Source organism: Anticarsia gemmatalis, chromosome 14 (assembly GCF_050436995.1).
Source record: "Anticarsia gemmatalis isolate Benzon Research Colony breed Stoneville strain chromosome 14, ilAntGemm2 primary, whole genome shotgun sequence".
In the NCBI taxonomy this organism is placed as follows: domain Eukaryota; kingdom Metazoa; phylum Arthropoda; class Insecta; order Lepidoptera; family Erebidae; genus Anticarsia; species Anticarsia gemmatalis.
Genome location: NC_134758.1, coordinates 10,714,020 through 10,736,622, shown reverse-complemented (window position 1 = coordinate 10,736,622; position 22,603 = coordinate 10,714,020). Strand labels below are relative to the sequence as shown.

Here is a 22,603-nt window from a genome sequence, read left to right as displayed (position 1 = left end):
AATAATAGGGAGTTTACCTATACACTTACGATACAAAAATGGCTACAAATCATTTGTATTTGTATTAAAGACACGTATTACGGGATTCCCGTCATTCTTGCAACTATCGAGTAATAACATATAATGTGTGTTTGTATGTATGCGAAATTCTCACGATAATTTATGAGGAAAAAGGTTTTGTAATAACGAATCAAAGATATATTTGTTGTATTAATCGTTTAGATGGTAACTATTTGTTGTAAATTTGCTGGAATTAGAGAATAAATTACTTAAGTAAAATTTGTGGTTAATCGCGGATGATTTTAAATTTCAGGAAGAGACATTTCCCCAACAATGGGATAAAATTGACGGACGGATAGACATTAAAATTGGTTAATGATTCAGCTTTAACATAAATTTTAACTCATATGAAAACTATAAAATTACCGAGACCTCATTTTAAGCATACCATTTAATTCCAACAGATTCGTGCAGGCACTTTTCTGCGATGATTTTGTTTGTCAAGTATTCTATTTGTTTAATTTAGATCGTAACGTAAACCTCGATTAAGTTTTTTGACAAAAAAAAAGAAATATATTATTATTTACTCTTCCTTTAATATTTTTGCTGCTTTTCTACAAACAACGCAAAGATATACAAATCTTCTTAACTAAATAGTCAAAAACTCCGCACTTTTTAGTTAAACATAAACATATACAACATCAAACAATACCTGTCATAATAATATAACATCCGTATTGACCATACATGACGCATCATCACGTTTTTCGTTGAGTTTTTCGACTAATACGTAAATATTCTCAATTAAAGCTGCAACCACATAATAGCCGTTTGTCGTATCCAGATGATAAATATCGTGTCGACTTTGTATCGACCATTTGGTCATAAAACAATATTTGAAATTGGTGCTGAAGTCGGCTTCTCATTTGAGCTTCGACATACTATTAAGAATAAGGGACCCTTTCTAGTTAAAGTACTGACCGCCAAATTAGACCAGCTTGGCGGCAACTAGCTTCCCACGAGGCGACCGACCCGTATTTATTTTACTATTAGTTACTTTTATACAATTTTTAAACACGTATTGCACTAAAGTAATATCAGAACTTGTAGTGACGCGACAAGCTTTAGTCGTACTACAAAAAAAACATATAAAAGCATTAGAATAAATACTTTATTTTACCGAGCGTTTCATCACCAAACATTGATCGCGAACGGCATTAATGTGGCCGCAACCTAATAAAGACTGACTTTACATAAGTAATTATCCCACGATGCAAAACAATCTCAGTTCTTTACAACGAGCCGACCGTAACTGACATGTCTAGTCACTACAATTAAATAATATAAATAAAATAACATTTGTTTACGATAAATGTTTTCAAAATGGCGAATGTTGAAGTGTTTTTGTTTTTATGTTTTGTTTTGAGTGTGGTCGTGGGTTACGAGGTACCGCCGGCGAAACTTGAAGCGATATGGCCTAAAGGATTGAGGGTGTCAATTCCCGGTGAGTATTCTTTTAATTTGGTTAAATATTTGAAGAATGAAGATCATGGGGACTTTGTCCAACAGTGGGATGAGAAAGTTTGATAATAAATAAGTAAAATTATAGTAGCAAAACTAGGGGTGGCTCAGGGCCTAACTCTTTCGCCTTAATAATGAACCTCTTGATGAACAGTCACTAATAAAAGTTTATATTTTTAGCGAAGATTACTTACACCTACTACTTTTAGGCTCAATACTTCTAAATACATTTCTTATACGTTGTTTTTATACGTTTCCTGCCACTTAATTAAGCAAATAAGTTGTCTGACACATAAATATAAACTGTGAAACTTAGTAATTGTATGAAAACTCTAAAGTACTTAGTCAATACAACGTTCAGCAAGGTTAGACATAAAAAAAGAACTGAAAGGTATCTATAAATATATAAAAGTATATAATTATATATAAATACTGTACAATATATTGAATTAAATCAGTAAAATAAAATGTGCATTTACAATCTAATTCCTAGTTTTTACAAATTGGTTTATAACGATTGTTAACGTAAAGTGATACTAAGAATTGATAATTATTTTAAATGTAATGGGATTTTCCAAATTAACCTTAATACTGAGGTGTGTGTTTTTGTTAATCTTGATTAAATAGTATTTAAAAACCCTTTTTATAAGTCGATCTGTGTGTAAGACTTTTGAAGACTAAATGGCTAAACCAATGTTGGTAAAATTTTGCTTGTATGTACGATTTTTCGGATAGATAAATTGTAATCCCGGGGTCAAACATAAATGGCTTTTTTTCTTTAAATTTTATTTTTTGTTACATGCTAGATTAGTTTAATAACAGCCTAGAATTAAAGTTCAATGTCCTATAGTTGTTGCCTCTAAAGTCTCGAGTTTATATCCCGGATCGAACAAAACATTAAAACCAGACGTAATAAAAATCAAAAATGTAATCGAAATATAATATAATAATATCATATAAATAATAATATCATGACACTAATGACATGTTATTTGATGGATCTGACCGCAAGTGATTATTTAATGTGAACTTAACTGATTACTCGTTTAGAACCTGTTCCTCTTCGTTCACTGATTGTGGCCTTGAACTAACGCTCTAACATATTATGAGATAATATTTTAATTTGAAATTATGTTTATGATATCATTTTGTTGATAAATACTTATTCGTTGATAACATTTTTTGGTATCGGTACTTCCCGGTACAACAATCCAAAAATCTGTATCCACATCCACATGTCACTTTTTACAGTTGCTGGCTGACTTTAAGGTGCTTCTGGGAGTGTCTCAACAGAAAAGCATAATTAAATACTTTCGTCTAACACCGACATCGAACCCAGAAGTTGATAGTTTTAGTCCTCGAAAAAATACACTTATTTTTAAGTTTTTCATCAGTATATTTTTGTGTGTATTCACATTTATAATAACTTAACAAAGTCTCATTCCCAAGTCCCATTTTTTACAATTTCCTTTGAATGTTCACAACAGTCCAGCCCGGAGTTTGGTATCATGCCCTTCATATTGCAATACTCTCGTTCCCTGTGTCATGGAACTAACACTTTCAGTAGCCAAAATTCGAAGAATTTCAATTGACCTCGCCTCCGGCTACAACCGGTTACCAAATCCACGCTTTCTCATTTCAGATGACGGCTTCTCCCTCTTCGCCTTCCACGGCAAGCTGAACGAGGAGATGGAAGGTCTAGAAGCCGGCTACTGGTCTCGAGACATCACTAAAGCCAAGGACGGAAGGTGGATCTTCAGAGATAGGAACGCGTCATTGAAGGTTGGAGACAAGGTGTACTTCTGGACCTATGTTATTAAAGACGGGTTGGGGTATAGGCAGGATAATGGAGAGTGGACTGTGAGAGGTAAGTCTTGGTTGTAATATTGTCATTTATTGAAACGTTAGGTACAAGATATGGGGATGGCTTAAGGCTGATTTTTATGACATTATAAATAGTAAAATAATTAATCGATGGCAGTAAACTTTATCTTATTTCGTCAAAATTTCTCATATTATGGCTGGTAGCGAAATATTTCTTCAAGTAATTTAGAATCAAATAATTTTTTTTTTGCTATTTATTACAATTTATTTATCTCAAACAATGTGATCGCTGAAGCAAATAAACTCTTGTATTTTGTAAGCAATACTAAGCGTAATTAATTCAATCATCTTTTCTTATCGTAAGGTCATGAACACTAGAGCTAACTAAAGTCACCCTGCATTGAGTAGAATTATCGTCATGAACTACTAACTAGTTAATTGTTTATGTTATATAGAATTAATTTAGACTTTCGCAATTTTATTTCAAATACAAAAAAAAAACTTACTCTCACACAAAATTAGAGATATCTTAACTTTTAACGTTTACTTACGTTAAATGCATCTATGCATAACATTATTAATGACACAATGTCATGTTTCTCCGAAAAATACAGAGGTTCTTTTAACATAAAGTCAAAGAAAATAAAAAAAAGTTAATAACATAAGTTTACGTTGACTTTATAACGAATATATTTGACACGATATAACGAACTTCACGACATTATTAACATTCATACCTGACCCTGTATATTAAACTCTTAAAAATATACAAAACAGTTCATAAACTTGCTTAAATTCTCAACGTGGAATTTCAACTGTTTCCGTCCCAAGAATTTTTACTACACTGCACTACGGAAAGGAAAATATTAAGCTAAATAATCATCTTTCTTGAATAGGGTTGCCAGATGTAGACATGGTTTAATCTAGCATAAGCATCTTAGGCCAGTCTGGTGGGAAAGAGCAAAAAGGGGAGCTTGTTTCTGAAGACTGTTCTGATTTAAAAAACACAAATAATCCCAGAAACTACAAGGGAGCGTAAGGCACTAGGAAAGAATCCAGGCTATGAACGCTCAAATGGAAATAGCGCATTTTTCTGAACGCATTCTAAGATGGATGACCTGAAAAAACGAACACTAAGTCTGTCTGGCGGCAATAATTAAAAAGACTAACCCCTGTTTCTGAGGTACATTTAGCGATAGTTTATCTATTCAATAGCGTTTAATTCATATAATTTACCTTTGGTTACAAGCCACGGGACAAGGTGACAAAATTCCATGATAATCCCGGATTTTCCATTCATCTGTCAGCCCTACTCTTGAATGAAATGCCCTTGTAATGCTCTCGTGACATAAGAAAGAGTCACATTGTTGAGCCGTTTTGAGACACAATAGGCTCAAAGCTCAAGTACTGAACATGAAGGGCTCTTTCATAGCGCATCTTTACACTTGCGGACGTAACTTCGTGAAAAAACACTTTTTTAAGTTGTTTTTGTGTCACTTTCTCAAAAGATGTGGTTTGACGCTACAAATTTGTGCAACGTTCCAGTTTTATGCATATTTTTGCATCTCTAGCCGCAGTAGTCACGGATTTTACTCGACTGTGAATCACAAATTAGTTATTACTATTTATTTATTTCAGACTGTGTAAAAATTAGTTATTATAAAACGCTCTTACTTACTCCTTTGGAATTAACGGCGGCAATAGTTTTCTGCTACTATTAATAAACTCGCGTTATATCAACCATTTGACTACAAAATCAAATTATAACAACAACATGAAACATCACAGATTCACTTAATTACTTATTTGTTTTCTCCAGGTTACGTTGATGAAGACGGTAACCCAGTCAACCCTGGCGCTGGTCCGAACTTTAGCCCTCCTAACTACAACCCCCCACCTAACTACACACCCCCTCCCCCAAGGCCAACACCCCCACCTCCCGCTCCACCTACCCCCCAACCACCGCCAAACAATGGACAAGGAACGAAACCGAACCTGCAATATCCATGCGAACTGTCAGTGTCGACTGTCAACGTGCCAGGATTTGTCTGTAGAGGACAGCTGCTGTTCGAAGATAATTTCAACTCTGGAATCGATAAGGGGAAGATTTGGACCCCGGAGATCAAGTTTCCTGGTGAACCGGTGAGAAAAACCACATGTTACAAAACAACATTTTAACAAAAGCAAAAGCCGACTTCAAACAAAAAATTAAAGTCAAAAATAATAATATTTGTAATAACATTATAAATATAACATAGTTATAAATAAACATATAAAAAAAACATATATATTATGGTCGAATTGAGAAACCTCCTTTTGTTGAAGTTGGTTAAAAATAACATAGCTTCAAGAATAAGTTTGTTTAAAGCCTATATGTGGTACACAAATTAAAATTGTAAAATACCAGTATCCCCTGTGTTGCAAATATAACGAAATAAGCTTCAGAAGAACACGGTAATGCTTAAACGAAATATGATCTTTTAACTATTGATTTATTAGCAGTTTGTCTAACTTGAAAATCGAAACCAAGTCCTGATTGATCACTTATGTTGCCTGCCACTGCGCGCTGGGTCCGGGAAGGGAACAGGCAACAGGAATTAACAAATAAATCCAATTACTTTTGTATTTCACCAGGACTTCCCATTCAACGTGTACCTTCACGAGAGAAACCTTCGCGTCAGAGATGGCAAGCTGAAGATCAAACCCATCACCCTCGAGTCCAAATACGGAGAGGACTATGTGAGGCAGTCACTTGACATTACAGCTAGGTTAGTTAAATTTTATTTCTTTATTATATTTCATATTTGACAAAAATAAAATCCTTTTGAAATTAATGACAAAACCATGAAATACTGTAACAGTTACTTACTTCAGTTTAATCTGGTACGGTTTCCGTACGTGTTTTAAATTAAAATATGGCATGTATTTCTCCAAAATGCAGGCTTACTCTGCATCAAACTTCTTTTTTTTTTCAAGAAAAGTGACTAAAATCCATTTAAATCAATTTTCATATTTATTATATTAAGTGGGATAAGATATCACAATTAGCCTTAGAAATGCAAAACCTTTGTCCTACTTTTAACTTCATATCTTCACCCTCAGATGCACCGGTGTCATAGGCACTTCAGACTGTAACCGCGAAGCATCAGGCGCGCTCATCCTGCCCCCCATCATTACGGGGAAGGTCACCACCAAGAACAAGTTCTCTTTCAAGTACGGAAGAGTCGAGATCAGCGCTAAGATGCCTCAGGGTGACTGGATTTATCCAGGTGAGTGGTAACGGTAACTGATAAATCCTTATCGGTTTCAAGCTAGAAAACAAATAAAATAAGCAGTATTTAGTTAGGGAATAAGAATTAGCTTTTGACTGCACGTTTGGCGCTGTGTCACCTCGCCGCAATAACCGTAGTGCCGGGTGTGGTGGGTTCGAATCCCTTTGGAACAAGTATGGCTGTTATTTATTTATAGGTATATATGTATATGTATTTAAAAGTGTATATGAACGTTTATTAGTTTTTGTTTACCATAGAACAAGCTCTGCTTAGTTTGGAATCGAATGACTATGTGTGAGTTGCCCAATTTTTTTTTGTTGACAATACGGCCATAAATAAATCGTCTTGTACACATCGTTAAATAAGCTACTAGTAACTTTATTCTATACCACAAAAATCCCAAAATATCAAACTTTAACATTTCAGAAATCCAACTGGAGCCTCGCAACAACATCTACGGCGTCAGCAACTATGCTTCAGGTGTTCTACGTGTTGCTGCCGTCAAAGGCAACGTGGAGTTCGCAAAGAGGCTGTACGGAGGACCTATCATGTGTGATTTGGAACCATACAGGTACACTTGTCATTTAATACTCTCTTGATTTTTTGTTTCAAAGCTTTCAAAGATATTCAAACTAAGGTGTCTTGCACAATTGTAACACTGGTGGGCCAAAGTACTTTATGTATTTTTTTAAATATATTTGATGAGTGATTATAATAAGTATATACTATGTCGAAAGTTGGCTATTTATGATAATTATTATTCTATTTGTACTTTTAAGTTAGACGTGTCAATAAAGTTCTCTTTACAATTTCAGAACACACTTCCTACAAGAGAAAATTGGCTACGACTTGTGGAGTAAAGATTTCCACAATTACACTTTGGAATGGAGACCAGGTATCGTGAATTGACCAAATAAATAAATTATTACATCCACAAAAAAAGTAAAAAAAAATTATAACTGGAAATTTACAGAAGTACCAAACGATCGAAATAAATTTCGACAAAACCCCCTTTTATGTCAAAAGACTGCCACTACTCTGAAATATAAAATCCTGAACCCTATTTTCCAAAGACTAGACGACTAAGCTCCTAATTTACATTACTTTACTGAAATAACCTGAAATAAAAGAATGTCTACTCCTCTACTACAATTAAATAATATACTTGCAGACGGTATCTCGTTGTTCGTGGACGGCGAGAAGTACGGAGAAGTAACACCGCCAGCTGAAGGGTTCTATCAGAGCGCTTCACAGAACCACGTTCAGGCTGCCTCGCAGTGGCTGAAGGGAAGCATTATGGCTCCTTTTGATGATATGGTCAGTACATCAAAAATAGTTATATTGGAGACAGGGTCTTCATAAATATTACTTTAAATGAAATTTCGAATTGCATGGAAACATAAAAAACGTTGGAATTCAGTAATTTCTGGATGTTTTTGAATGGCATACTTACTAGAACCTTAACGCCAAAAAGGTACAAAAGAAATCTAGAATGTTGACTTCCAACGCACCAACTACCACACAACGCACACGCAACTGAAAGCAATTACTGCATATAATTGCATAGGTTCTATTTTCACAAACTAAAAAGTGCGTCACGGATAGTCTGTCGTTTGCGCTGCACCTTATTCTTTATTATCAGTAAAATATAAAGAACAATGGAAGGCAGGAGGTCTTTATTTAAGGTCGTCAATTACATGGTTAATGTATCTTTTGCTTTTTATACAGTTCTACATCTCTCTGGGTCTGAACGTGGGTGGAGTCCACGAGTTCGCTGACAGCAGTACAAAGCCATGGACCAACCAGGCTTCGAAGGCCATGCTCAACTTCTGGAACGCCAAGGAGCAGTGGTTCCCGACCTGGTTCGAAGACACCAGCTCTATGCAGATTGATTACGTGAGGGTGTATGCCTTGTAGGTGTGTGAACTTCGACTGTTTTTCATTCTTATTCTTTAATTTTTTTAGAAATATTTTTCTTTTATTTCATTCAGAAGTAGATAGAGTATTTCGCTATATAGCTTGATAGTGTTCTTTCATATGACTAGGTGTTAGAAGCAGGATAAGTTTTTTAGTAGTCACAACACAACCCAGACTTCTTCCACTAGGAAATACGGGTATCTAAAGGGATTTGCCGTTTACAAAATGGATAAGTTTTCAGCAATACTATATTTTGTAACGCGGAATATTTTTGTAGATCTGCCCTATCAGCTTAATATCATAATAACACAGTATGCTAAACGATGTTGTATATTTATATTTAAGACTAGAAACTTAGACATTTTCAGCACTGTATAGCGTAAGTACTAATTGAAATGTTTGTTTCAGATCCTGAAATACTCAATACTGAAGACTTAATAACTGTATTAAATAAATAAATTATCAAAACTTTTCTGTTTGTTATTTTTCCTCGTATTTTGACCTTCGTGTGAACTCAAAAACTATAAAAGCTATTTTCCGTTTTGTTCAATTAAGTATTAATTATATTTATTTTATAATGCTTACGGTTAGTTGAATACAAAAGAGGCTTGAAACTTAAGGGTGAGTATAGACTACAACATTTTCTGGAGCATTTCTGTGTAATGTAACGTTCTTACGAATGATACAATACAGGCAAAAGCTCAGTTTCCAAAGCATTTCCATGTAATGTAACGTTCCTGCGAATGCTCGGCGTTGTGTTGCGGACCGCGTGCGTCTTTCGTCCCTCTCCCTCCGCGTCACCCCGCAACCGCGCATCGCCCGCACTCGTGGCTCGACGAAATGTTACACCAATACGCTCGACGAAATGTTACACCAATATGCTCGTTGGTTTGTAACAAGAGGCTTGCGTGCTCGACGTTTAGTTCGTAAGAGGATGATACACTAGAACATATCATAGAGCGGCTCGTTGTTCTGTTACAAGTAAATGTTGTAGTCTATACTCACCTTTAGAATACAGCCTTCATTATTTTTCCGCGGAAATTATTTACAATAACTTGTTAATTAGTCTCATAACGAATAGAAAAAATAAGTTCTAGTCTGCCTACGTTTATTTTATTATACCTAATATAAAACAAAAGGCATTTTAAAATTTTGTGTTTAATACTACCCAGAAACGGGTTTGTTCAAAACTAGATAGTTTTTATACATAATAGCGGCTCACTCCGGTTTCACCCGGGTTACACCGGGTTAACCTCGACAAAATTATTACATATTCATTATTCATCGACAATCACCGTATCTTTTTGCGAAAACCGCATGAAAGTCAGTACTTTACAATTTGAGTTTTTCACGAACAAACAAGCAAACAGACACAGCGATAGGACTTTATTCTTGTAATATGTAGTGATGTTGTGATTTAGTGATATCAAAGTATTTTTAAACCTTTTTAAGAATAAACAAAAAAGGTCCTGACCCTTAACCTCTAAGATCTTATTTATCCTCAACATCTTAAATTCACTGTCAATACTCGACAAAATAATGACTCACAATAAACTCTTTGTCATGAAGTCAGTAGCAACATGGCTGCCGTGGTGATCACACGCGCGTGCGCACTTTTATTTATATTACACACAAGTTACGGACAGTATCAAATACCTGATGTGTCGATACAAGCGTTGAGACCTAAAGGATTTAGGGTGTCTATACCAGGTCAGTGAACTTAGTACTTTATAGTGTAAAACCTGTTTTTGTTGATGATTGTGTATATTATGCTATGTTTTTGCAAAAATAATATAGGTATGATAGTGTGAAATAGGTATATGTTGTGTTTTTCCCGGTAAGGTTGTAAAATAGGGTAAAAACGTACTCTGTTTAAATTTGTGATATAGACGTTCTGCATGCCAAATATCATTAAAATCCTTTGAGCCGTTTTTTTTGCTTGAAAGAGTTACAAACATCATGATTACTTAAAATTTTCGAACTCAAACCAATGCTTGGGCAACTTTTGTCATTATTTTTGCAATACTAAACACCATACAAAATTTACTAAAAAACATGTAAATGTGTTTTTTGTTTACACATTATATTTATATTTGTTCAAAAGTAAGTGTAAAACAATTATAATACCTAACTCATGTTGTATAAACCAGACGATCCCGTTTTTAAACTTGTTCATTACATCGTCAACTCTTGAAATGCTGTTATTCTGACACCCAGTGCATCATTTGAAGTCATTGTCAGTTGATCGTTAAAGGAGCAGTGGGAAAAGCAATTTGTGACACGACTAGTGCATAGATAGATAGTACGGTTGAAAAAATCATCTGTAGGCATACGGCAGGAAGGCTATACAATTTAATCAAGCTTGAATAATATTATATACCTCTAAGTTTTCACTATGAAAAAGAAGAATAAGAAATACTGTGCTCATCTCTCATATTATTCTAATTCCTGTGTTTTTATATGCAGCAATCTATCGCTAACAGCTAAATTAAATTAAATTCTAACATAAAAATACAATAAAAGCTCACTTTCACGTAATATTTATAATATTGTTAATAATATAGATAACAATGACAGTGCTCCCAACTTTACAGTAATATTTATACATTGATAAATAGTATTTCTCCGGATGAGGCTGACCTTAAGGTCATGCGCAGATATTTTCTGCAGTTTAATGACTTATAACTTGCAGATATCGTTATTGTTTTTAGTACGGAGAACCAAACTCGATAGTTAGCATCGAATTATTTGAAAAGCGGTAATATATAAGGAAAATGTCACTGACCATCGCCCGTCTTTGTCTCGAAACGTAATTCTGTGGTAGCAATGCTTTCAAAAAAATCAAAATCTGCTTTGAAAGGTTTTAGGGGAAACCCTATGGATGGGAAAACCAAAATAAAAGTAATTAATTGCGTGGTTGCGGTCAGCAGAATCTTGTGATACTCAAAAACCGGAGCTATAAGCATCACGCCAAAGAAATTTGATGGACTTTTCCTGTTTGTTAATTAAGTTATTAAATAAGAATCAATGACTGTCCCATGGCTAGGTACAGGACAGAGCAAAAGAGGGCTTAGTCCACCACGCTGGCCTATTGCGGGCGTGAAGACTTTCGAAAGCTGCTTAACGAACCTAAACAAGGCCTTCTCATTTTCTGTCTTTATGACTAAATATGCACAATATCACACAAATATTTGTCTATTTCCTGTTCAAAACGAATCTAGTTATTGTACTAGATTATCCCTGCTAAATAGCGAGGCAATCAAACCCCACCGATATACAGATCATTAGATCAAACAAGTTCAAATTCACGGGCATTGGTTAATACTCAAGATAAATTGAGAAAAAACAAGTGAATCCCCGTAATCTTTATTTTGTTGACGCGTCTGTAAGGTCAGTGACGTTATCGCTGTCTTATTCCGTTGGTAATAATATTATATTATTATCAAATAATCCAATATTCAAAGTGTAGTATTCTTCGGACCCTTGTTATAAGTAACTCATCCATGGAGCTGAATCTATACTAATCTATACTAATATTATAAAGCTGAAGAGTTTGTTTGTTTGTTTGTTTGTTTGTTTGTTTGAACGCGCTAATCTCAGGAACTACTGGTCCGAATTGAAAAATTCTTTCAGTGTTAGATAGCCCATTTATCGAGGAAGGCTATAGGCTATATATCATCACGCTACGACCAATAGGAGCAGAGTACGAGTGAAAAATGTTACAAAAACGGGGAAAATTTTGACGCATTCTCTCTTATGTGACGCAAACGAAGTTGCGCGGGTCAGCTATCACGTATAAATAAAATATTATTTTTCCATTTCAGATGATCCAAAAATAAGTCTATTCGTGTTTCAAGGCAACATAAACAGAGCAATAGGCAGGACCGATGTAGGGAGTATTAGTGGCGAAGTGACCAATGCCAAGGATGGCAGGTGGTCGTACGAGGACCCTAACTTGGAGCTGAAGGTCGGAGATGTCATTAATTACTATGTGGTCGTGTCTGCGAACAGAGCTGGCTTTGTGAAGGATAACCTTAGCTTTACTGTCTCAGGTTTGTATTAATACACTCGTAAATTGATTATCAGCATTAAAAATTGGAGATGGAGTCATCAACCAGCTGTCTTACTCCATGCTAGTCTCGATAGTTAGTACCTACTGACTGTGAGTTCTGAGTTTGATTCGGAAGAATATCAGTTTGTACTCATGAATTCCAAAGAAACGCACTATGCACTGTGGAGAGCTCGTTCGTAACAAATCCATTTGAGGCTTTCTATTCAGATTAGTTTTATTTTGATCTACTGTAAGGATCTGATGAACCTACCCATAAAAGACACCTATATTTGAGATACAAGACAGATTGCGCACAGCATTCTTTCAACTAGATACGCTGTCAAACACCCCTCTTCGTGTAATTATATCAGTTCACTCCTAAGCCACCAAATACAACAGATGTCTTAACCAAAGCATCTATACACTTACTTTTATAAGGAAGGTAGACTGCAGATCGCATATTTTTAACTTGGTTTGGTGTCAGTCACCCCTCTTTTGCTATTATAACCCTTCGTCTTCCTCTTGTCATTATAAACCCATTCCTACATCACGACATAAAACCGAAGTCTTAACTAAAAGCGTTCATCTTCCAGCTCTTGAAGACCGCAACACACAGCCAGTTCCAACCACATCCACTCCAGCAGAATGCAAGACAACTATCACTAAAGTCCGCGGCGGCACAGCCTGTTCAGGCCAGGTCATCTTCGAAGAGAACTTCGACAATCTGAGAGATGATGTCTGGCAGATAGAACAGTACATCCCAGTCTATTCCACGGTATTAAATTGTTAGTGGGTATTAAATTGCATGACTGCTTATATTTTGGATTGGGATTTTTTTATTTATGTTTGTTGTTGCTATGATCAAAATGCTCCTTGTAATGAGCTAGAACGTATTTCTCCACTAGATTTTACAGCATTGTGATTTTTTTCTTTAAATAATATAGTTCTTTCGGGCTAGTCAGTTTTCCTCAAAAAGATGATTTACTGTTGTCGATCAATTTGCTAAGTCCTGACGGTAACTTATTTAAGATTTTAAAAAGAACGGTCAAAGATTTTGTGGCACTACTTTGTCCAACAATAGGAAACTGCAGGTTAATAAAAAAAAATTTTTTAAGGCCTCGGTAGTTTGGCTTACTTCTATCACATTGAATAACTAATAAACACATATTAATTGTGGATACAAGGAAATTACAAAGTTTATTATAATTATGTTTAATGATAAGCAAACCTGATAATGACTAATATAAACAGTAATGGATACGGGGACTTTTTAGCAGTGATTCGCATAAAAACGACCTGTCTCGATTCGCAGAAATATTGATCAATTAGGTAATTAGTGTTTTGCCGTAGTTCACCGAATCATTTGAACCTCCTTATAACCACAATCGCTAGCACTATGAAAACAACGTTTCTAAGATCTTTTTTTATGGTTATTGGTCAACTCAAAGTCAAAGTTGTTTAGTCACTCGAATGCCTGTGATATGACTTTAAAGCTGTTTTCTTTCTTGACAACTTATTTCCTATATTTAAGAATATTTAACTTACCGATGCTAGAAATGTCATCTTAATGTTATTCTTGATTTTTTTCAGGACTTCCCGTTCGTATCATACCAGCGGTTGTCCGACAACCCTACAGTCGTGGTTGATGGAGGCAACCTCCGCATCACTCCGAAGCTGCAGCAGAGACTGCCAGGTTTCACTGATGCCTCCATCTATACGGGCTCCCTTAATTTGTTTAGCGGGTAAGTTTAATTGATTGTTCATCAGTGCTTAATTAAATGAAATGTAGCTATAGCAGTATATGACAGTGTTCCATAAAAAGGCGACCTTTTCGTCAGGTCTTGGACACATTGGCGCATGGCAAACCGCAAGGGGTCCATTACAAATATGTAAGGCTACTAGTTTAACCAAACATCTCGCGTACTATGTAGAGCTAGAAAAAGTAGTTTTCCTAACCTCTTAGGGCGAGGCCACAACACTGCGTTGCGTTGACGCATAGCAAAAACGACATTACTTGTCAATACAAGATTTATAGACAAGCGTCGCAAATATTAGCGATGCGGCGATTTGTTGTTGCTTCGCCCTTACCTGTTTTTTTGGACTATTTACAACCAGTTTTTAATTAACAGATGCACATCAGCAGCTGAAGCGTGTATGATGGACGCGTGGGGCGCAAACATTCTGCCGCCCATTGTCAGTGGCAGAATCACCTCTAAAGCCTTCGCCTTTACTTACGGCACAGTCCACGTAAGGGCCAAGTTACCACAAGGAGACTGGGTGTATCCAGGTTAGTAAAACACTATATTTATCAAATTATTTGCCCAACGGCAATTTTGAACAATAATTGATAATTAAATTAAATTGTAGTTAAAAACGTTCAAGTATTTCTCTTACTCATATTTTGGTCCTAATAAAATAACCTGCTATCATCATCACAAAAAAATCAAAAGAATCGTTTCTTATTCAGAAATTCTTCTGGAGCCCTTCTTGAAGAAGTATGGAAGCACACATCACAGTTCCGGAGTGGTAAAGATAGCTTCAGCGCGAGGTAACAAGGAGTTGAGTAGCGGTGTCACGGATTATTCCAACAAGGTAACCGCTTATCATATACCTATGCAAGTCTTTATATAATAAAAGCCGATGTTTGTTCAGAGACTGAAATACGGAAATGTAAAAGGATTCTATAAAGCATTTTCTCAAATACTAATTTCTATTACAGGTACTTTTCGGTGGTCCGATCATGGACTTCAAATGCCACGACAACCTGTTAGCCAACAAAGTGTCGAGCAGTTACTGGGGCGATGACTTCCATGAATACTCACTAGGATGGTCACCAGGTAAATAAGATTATTCAATAAATAACACCTGTATCTATTAAAACATCCGCTTGGGGGGTTTTTCACGTACATAGTTTTAACCGAAAATATTTGGAGAATTGAATCGCCAAATGTTGTTTTCTGTCAAAGGTAGAATACACTTTTTGACTTGGTACTCATACACTAAAGATATGCACGTCGAGGCAGTCGTATAGAAATATACTGTTTATAACAAATAATAATTTTATCTTGAAAATAACAGGAAGTCAGACAGTAACTTATTTTTCGCTTTTGCTCCTCAGACCGTATAACTCTGTCAGTGGATGGAGAGGAGTGGGCGCGAGTAGAGCCAGCGGCAAGTGGTCTGGCAGGCCGCTTCTCTCAAAATTGTGACCAGTTGCCTAGGAACCTGCTCCGAGCTGGTACTAAGATGGCGCCTTTTGATGACTATGTAAGTACTTGAGCACGTGAAGTAGTACCTCCTGTACCTGACCTCTTCTTGTTCGTTTCATTAGGTACCTATGTATCGCCTCACCAGACTATTAAAATGAGGGGATACCTGTCTCTATACATACATTAGGACACTACCTATATATAATTTTCTACATTTAACTGTTACAGTTTCCTGGATTTAATGAAATTGGCTGACCAAATATAGTTTTGTAACATATTACATTTCTTTTTGGTAATTCAAGTTGCTTGACAAAATCTATGCTTTATTTGCATATTGTATTGTACCAATTAGCTCTTACGCTTAGTAGTTTTGAAACTGTCTAACTGTTAGGTGACCTTTTGCATTTTCAAAACTATATTCGAGAATACCTACAACTAATAAAATAGTTCATTTATCACAACTTTATTTTCTTCCAGTTCTACCTAACTCTCGGCGTGGCCGCTGGCAGTGTCACCGAGTTCCCTGACGGCGTCCACACAATGGGAGGACGGCCTAAGCCCTGGACGAACCCCAGCAGGAAGGCCGTGCTCAACTTCTGGCAGGACATGGACGCGTGGCTCGCGACCTGGAACCAGCCGCAAATGCTCGTCGACTATGTCAAAGTTGTCGCCTTGTAAGCAAGTCATTTGCTAGATGAAAGATGTGAGATTATTATTTTAAGTAAAACCAAGTCACGAACTGAAAATCCGTTTCACTTTTATCCGCCTTTTAAACGATTTTACTATTGCAAAGCACCACTTACTAGGAATAAACTTTGAACGTGCTCTTTGAAACAGCCCTTTCACAGAATGGTTGAATAACTCACAGATCGTTTACCGACCAGTCAAAGCCACTAGTTTGGATCTGTTCTATAACGTTTATCTTTTGCTGACGATGCAGACGAGCACAATTGGCTTTGATTTGCTCTTAAACCTACAAGGAGCATTAGGCTTTAAATGTCGATTATATGCATTTAGATGCGTAGTGTATCCTCGGTTGGAGATTCATAAGAATAAACAAACAAGTAAAGCTTCTAAAGAACAATATAAAGGTACAAATAAAGAAGGGTATTAAAAATAAAAGTTCACAAACACATTGGGACTATTTTTATTTGCACGGTGTACATAGCCACTCGCACAGTAAGTGACACTTACTGCACAAGCAGATAACACATTTGACTATTACGACTGACTGTTCACACTGCCTTTACATATGTATTACAACGCCAAAACCTATCATTTATATAAAAGTAAACTGACCAAATAGGCATAATTTTAACAGTTATCTTTATTATGTTATAAGTTTATGTTTGATACGAATTTTGAGACGATTTTCGATCGTGACATTTCTGTCTTAGACGGCAACATATTACTATTAAGATGTATAGAACTTTTTATTATTAGATTTTTTACCGACAGATCTTGGTTCAAACATACTTTGTGCACTGGTAACATTCTAGTCAGTCTACTTTTTATAAAGAAGGCTGGCAACATTTCATTATTTCACCCTGACAACCCGAGACAGTGCAAACGTCAAATGGAAACTATACATTAATTAACTGGTTTTTATTCCACAATTTCACTATTTTACAAAGAGGTGAAAACAGTTTGAGAGATGTATTAAGAATACAAAATATTGAATGCAAATACAATCGTCCGCCATTAAATACATAATTTTTAGGTGACATTAAATATTTTTGGGGGTAAAATTAATACGGACGATTGCATTAAAATTCAACCTTATAAAAGACTACAAATATTTTGATCAATTAATTGATATTACATATATTTTTTTCATATAATTTTCAAATACATTTTTTTATTTAGTAACATCCTACTGTTCTCGTCGAAATGCCCTAAGTGCCTTAATACTAGAGAGAGTCAATCCCTACTGTTAAGTTACATGTAGGTAAAACATCAAATCTTATTTTTTATTGATAAACACACGTCTTACGAGTAGAAGTCCTTCGTTATTTTGCTTTTGTACGATTTCAATTTTATTAAAGACTTGTATCGATAGTTTCGAAATTTATTGGTAAAGAAATCGAGTCTATATTTTTTATTATTAATTGTTTGACGTCTTGTAAATCACTGTATTCTTGTTTTATCCGACTTTGGAAAAAGGAGGAGGTCAGTTTGTCGACAATATTTTTAAGTCAAACTTTTAAAAACTGGTTGTACTTTTTCACTGGTGTTCAATTTCCAGACACTTGAAAGAATGAGATGAGTTGACATTTTCTTTTCGCAAGACGCGTGTTCATCACACGACAGCTAGAAGATAATAGATCGGTCATTGACCCTTACAGATATGACTCGGGATCACATGGAAATACACTATCACTTCTATTTGATAAAAATATTCACCGTCTGAATCACTGATGGCTTAAATCACAAAAATATAGTCTGAATGTGTTTTTTGTGTACTTTTGGGGCCACTTTGACAAATGTCACAATGACAGATAGTTAAGAAGTATATTTTTTATAATCATAGTTACATATTTATCATTTAATTTGCAAGATTTTTCTATCTTTTTGTCACACTATATAAGTTGGTATAATTATGCGTATTTTTTTGTTTATCCGTCTATAATAATCTTTGTCAAATACACCCAAAAGTGTAAAAATAATTAAAAATAATATTCACACATCCAATACCCAAATATTATAAAAAAAAACAATAAAAAATACATTGAAATTAAAAACAAAGTCATCAGTAATCCAGGTGGTTTTGTCATAAATACTTAAAAGCACAATTTTATATGAAACATTGATAATTTAACTAACAATTAATTAAAAAACGATATTACATTGACTAACAAATATTATGACATCACGTGACGACATTTTTGGCTATAAACTAACTGATTACTTGCTCACTGACAGGTGACTTGAAAACAACAAGAACTTTGCAAGTAATGTAGAACAATATATTGTAAAACCTTGTTAATAAAAGTAATATATAATTACGAGTTATAGAACAGCCACACGGATCAAATCGATCGATTAATGAGGTTAAGCTACGCTTGCCGAGGTTGTTCCGTGGACGGGTGACCACCTTACACATTCCGGGTGCCTTTTTATTTCGGTAAGCTTATTAACTCGGTTTTAAAAGGAATGCAACGCAACAAAATTCTCATAGTTTGTAGGTACGTCGTGCACGTGTTACGAGCGAACGAGTTTTAAAAGAGCAAGCCGTGAGTTTCTTGCCGTTTCTTCTCACGAGCAACCAGCTTTTCCGAAACGGACAAAAGAAATACAAATACGTGACTATTTCAAATACTTTGTAAAAAGTTTACGAAATAAAGGATATTTTGAATTTGAATTTGAATTTGAACATTTCACGTACACTGTCATGTCACAAGTAAAGGTGCTCCTACTGACTACACAGCAGTTATATAACGTTAGATACTGACTTATAACATTTGTTTTTAAACAAATTTGTTTTAAAATTTTATTAAAATTGTTTTGTTATCGTGTTACACAATGTTGTATCACGTTATATAACTGCTGTGTGGGAGAACCTTTATGACCGAAGTGTTTCATGTAGACAGTTTGTCAAATAGATGCGGCGTAGGGAGGAACCAATGTGCGGTTCTTTGATGTTACATTACATATTATTGAATCAAGTACCTTCTATAGCCGATGACGAAATTCTATACTATTGCTCGCAAGAATCTAGGTGTTAAGAAAGTTACCTGTCAGTGTTTAAGTAGTCTTAGGCTGAAAACATGATTCCTTTCACATTAATAAGCTAGAAACGAATGACAGTGCGTGTACACAAAGATTTACATAACACCTTTACATAAAGACGTATTTTTGTCACTTCATTTAATATACCGTTCGAAAAGGGCATATATCACAATACAGATATAAGACATACGGCCTTTTCGAAATATGGTACATAAGAAGCCAGTTTTTATGATACGTACACATCTTAGTGTAGCGTATACGGGCTTATACGTTGCGTATACGCGCCAAAAATACGCCTTTACATAAAGATTCTAGTGACAATAGAATTCTAAATAACTCACGAAATACGTATCAACCGACAATGATCTAAAAACAACAGGTTTTCACACACTTAATACATTCTTTCAACAATTTTTATTATTTCCAAAGATCGTTACATCTCAAACCAAGATTTTTAGGTTAACGACTGTCATCATAAGTTCTAGCACAATTTTGATGGTAATTTACTATAAATAATACTTCGACGTTCATACAATTCAAGCACCTTCTTAGACCAAACATATTGAGGCAAAATGATACATTCATAATGTTAAAACAGAACTATTAAGAAATTTTACACACATATTTGTCTCATCACCTATACATTTCAAGATTGATGACATACATTGCCATAGCAAATTTCTGTCTCGGTCTTTACCTAGCTGTTAGAAAAGGCCAGCAGTATAATATAAAGGAACATAAAAAAGCCTTTTAATATCATCCGTGTCACAGCCTACACTCACTCGAAAAAAAAACTAAAAAAATACTATTAAAATTCCAGTGATTATATGAAATTAGACATACTATTATTTATTTCTTTCTAAACGTTACATTTCAAGTTATAAATTGGAATAATTTTATTATTACTTACATTAATTTTTGAAGCCAAAAACTAAGCTATTTTACAGCATTTTATTCATTATTATTCGAAAAGAAATTCTACAAGTGTCATAGTGAGTTTTAAAAGTCGATGTTCTAATTTTCTAAACGAAATAGTTTATAATTTTCGAAACAGTATTTAAGCTATGATTTAGAATATTATATATTCATGTCCTAACATCAAAGAAAGAGGTATATTTCTACACAAGTGACAAAATAATACAATTATTAATATTTAGAACAATAGCTCGATTCTCTACAATTGGAACCATCGAGTATCGAGAGTTTGACATTTAAAATGTACTGTCAAAACAGTTCCTACGACGCCCGCTAGAGGCGCTGAGCTAGCCGGTAGTCGATAGTGGTAGAGAATCGCAGTACAGAAACTACAATTTTAAATGCGTTAAACGCATACAAAAGATTGTCAGATAATTTTAATCAATGGTCCGCTAATAGGATCAAAATTATACAATCTAACTATAGTATTTACGGGTTCATACGACAGACTGAAAGGATCAAAATATTAAGTCCTACTATAAGTTTGTGCCTTTCTTTTCATCTATATTAAACTGCGTTTAGTTTTACAGGAAACTATTAATATTTTTATAGTAATAAGATAATAAATGTATTTACTTCAGAGTATGATAAGCCTTTTTCATGGCTTGAAAGTTAAGTATAGCTGGTCTTATAGTTCGTTTCTTTTACTATAAAACTATACGCAGGTTCAGAGCATTTCTTAATTTCCTCACTCTTTTCGACACAATTTTAAAACATAGTTTGAGTACATCTCTAGTCAAAGTTTAAAACATCGTAATCAATTTAGCGTCATATTTACAATTAAAATAAGAAATACCAATAATGAGTTAGATAGTAAAACTCTTACTGCCGTTTTCAATAACCTACAAAAGTTTAGATCGCTGGGTGATCTTACTAATCTTACTAATTTCAGATAAAGCAACTGTTTAGTCACTTAGCCATAGTAGATCTAACTAACTGATGTTAAGTTATTGAAAAGGTATAGCCGTATCATTTTCGCGATAGTAATTTATGCATCGCATTTCAATGAAGTCAATTTTGATTTTATGCATACAATTTATACATGTTTTGCATGTTATTTTGTATGCGCATTTTTTATATTAATAGATTCTCATTCATACTCTTTTCTATCAAAGCTTAAAATGGTGAATGTTTTGATTTTAATATTATTTAAATAATGATATTTATTATCTAATTACTGGTGCGTATGTGCCTAGCAATTCTATTATACCGTATTTTTAGGAATGCCGTGATAGAATGAAATTGTATGATAAGTTTGTTATAACACTGAGATATTTCTACACAATTTAAGTTACCGTACCCGGTAGTAAGTACAATAAATGGTCCTTTTTAGGACATAGGCCACTTTTCAAAATGGTTAATTCCATAGCCATGGGCGTAAACAACAATAACTTGTACTTTCTAATAGAAACATGTTTTCATGTAATTTAAACAATTTACAAATAAAATATATTGTCACAATTAATTTCTATTGTTCATTTCATATGGCGTCAACGAAAAAAATGTCATAATATAAATGCAAAGTTCCATATCTACGTACTAAGATCGCAGAGTTCGTGAATTAAAAACTAAACGATTGAGATTTGATACAATAATAACAACATTCGAACTACATAAAACTCTGCAACCTAACTCGCTAATTTTCACTCGCACATTCAATTCCCTACAAAATTACTAAAAAAAACATCACTAAAACCTCCAATTCCATCGCGCTAGTAATAAAAAAAATAATATTAAAATAAATTCACTAATTTTCACTTATGTTAAAATAATAAATTAGGGGAGATTGGGGTCGCACGGGAATACTGTTTTAGCTCTAACCGAGGTTGTAGTGGGGGGGGGTCTACTTAGTCGCAGAGCGTGTGTGTGGGGGGGGCTGGCGGCACTTACTGCGCCTTGCCGTCGGGCTTGTGTCATACGAACTCCATGGCGTCGCGCGACTTGCTCGAGAACTTGCCGAGCGCGCGCTTCTTCAGAGCTCGCTCGATCAACTTCTTCACCTCGCTCACGATGAACACGCTCGACGTCAGGCATACCAGGAATATTATATCTGCAAAGACATAATTGCATTTTCAGACAACGTATTTATCAAAATTTTTTTTTTG

At 34.8% G+C, this 22,603-nt stretch overlaps 3 protein-coding genes across 6 annotated transcripts in view; 2 read left to right on the top strand and 1 right to left on the bottom strand.

Moving 5' to 3' along the window:
* The first annotated feature begins 1,282 nt into the window (after nt 1-1,282).
* Nucleotides 1,283-9,003, top strand: LOC142978245 (beta-1,3-glucan-binding protein 1-like). The gene is made up of 10 exons (XM_076122600.1): nt 1,283-1,504; nt 3,164-3,388; nt 5,165-5,487; nt 5,980-6,113; nt 6,448-6,614; nt 7,044-7,188; nt 7,433-7,512; nt 7,789-7,934; nt 8,346-8,534; nt 8,943-9,003. The coding sequence occupies exons 1-9, from the start codon at nt 1,384-1,386 to the stop codon at nt 8,532-8,534; spliced, it is 1,530 nt and encodes a 509-aa protein (XP_075978715.1). The 5' UTR covers nt 1,283-1,383; the 3' UTR covers nt 8,943-9,003.
* Nucleotides 9,004-10,094: 1,091 nt separating this feature from the next.
* Nucleotides 10,095-16,540, top strand: LOC142978611 (beta-1,3-glucan-binding protein-like). The gene is made up of 9 exons (XM_076123125.1): nt 10,095-10,244; nt 12,359-12,586; nt 13,179-13,360; nt 14,176-14,327; nt 14,715-14,872; nt 15,053-15,177; nt 15,305-15,422; nt 15,704-15,852; nt 16,272-16,540. Exons 1-9 carry the CDS (start codon nt 10,115-10,117, stop codon nt 16,470-16,472), a joined length of 1,443 nt encoding a protein of 480 aa, XP_075979240.1. The 5' UTR covers nt 10,095-10,114; the 3' UTR covers nt 16,473-16,540.
* Nucleotides 16,541-16,925: 385 nt separating this feature from the next.
* The window catches only part of SPoCk (secretory pathway calcium atpase), a 67,005-nt gene continuing 61,327 nt past the window's right edge, over nt 16,926-22,603 (bottom strand). For all 4 annotated transcript variants that reach the window (XM_076123123.1, XM_076123121.1, XM_076123122.1 and 1 more), the window contains one exon: nt 16,926-22,548. In XM_076123123.1, the coding sequence (XP_075979238.1) occupies nt 22,412-22,548 (137 nt within the window). In that variant the 3' untranslated portion in view covers nt 16,926-22,411. The remainder of the gene's footprint in view (nt 22,549-22,603) is intronic.

Excerpts from the sequence above, each read along its gene's own strand:
- LOC142978245 (XM_076122600.1), top strand. The coding sequence starts at position 1,384 with ATGGCGAATGTTGAAGTGTTTTTGTTTTTATGTTTTGTTTTGAGTGTG. Across the intron at positions 6,114-6,447 it reads TCACTTGACATTACAGCTAG|ATGCACCGGTGTCATAGGCA; the intron begins GTTAGTTAAATT and ends CTTCACCCTCAG. Across the intron at positions 6,615-7,043 it reads GGGTGACTGGATTTATCCAG|AAATCCAACTGGAGCCTCGC; the intron begins GTGAGTGGTAAC and ends TTAACATTTCAG.
- LOC142978611 (XM_076123125.1), top strand. The coding sequence starts at position 10,115 with ATGGCTGCCGTGGTGATCACACGCGCGTGCGCACTTTTATTTATATTA. Across the intron at positions 10,245-12,358 it reads ATTTAGGGTGTCTATACCAG|ATGATCCAAAAATAAGTCTA; the intron begins GTCAGTGAACTT and ends TTTCCATTTCAG. Across the intron at positions 15,178-15,304 it reads TCACGGATTATTCCAACAAG|GTACTTTTCGGTGGTCCGAT; the intron begins GTAACCGCTTAT and ends TTTCTATTACAG.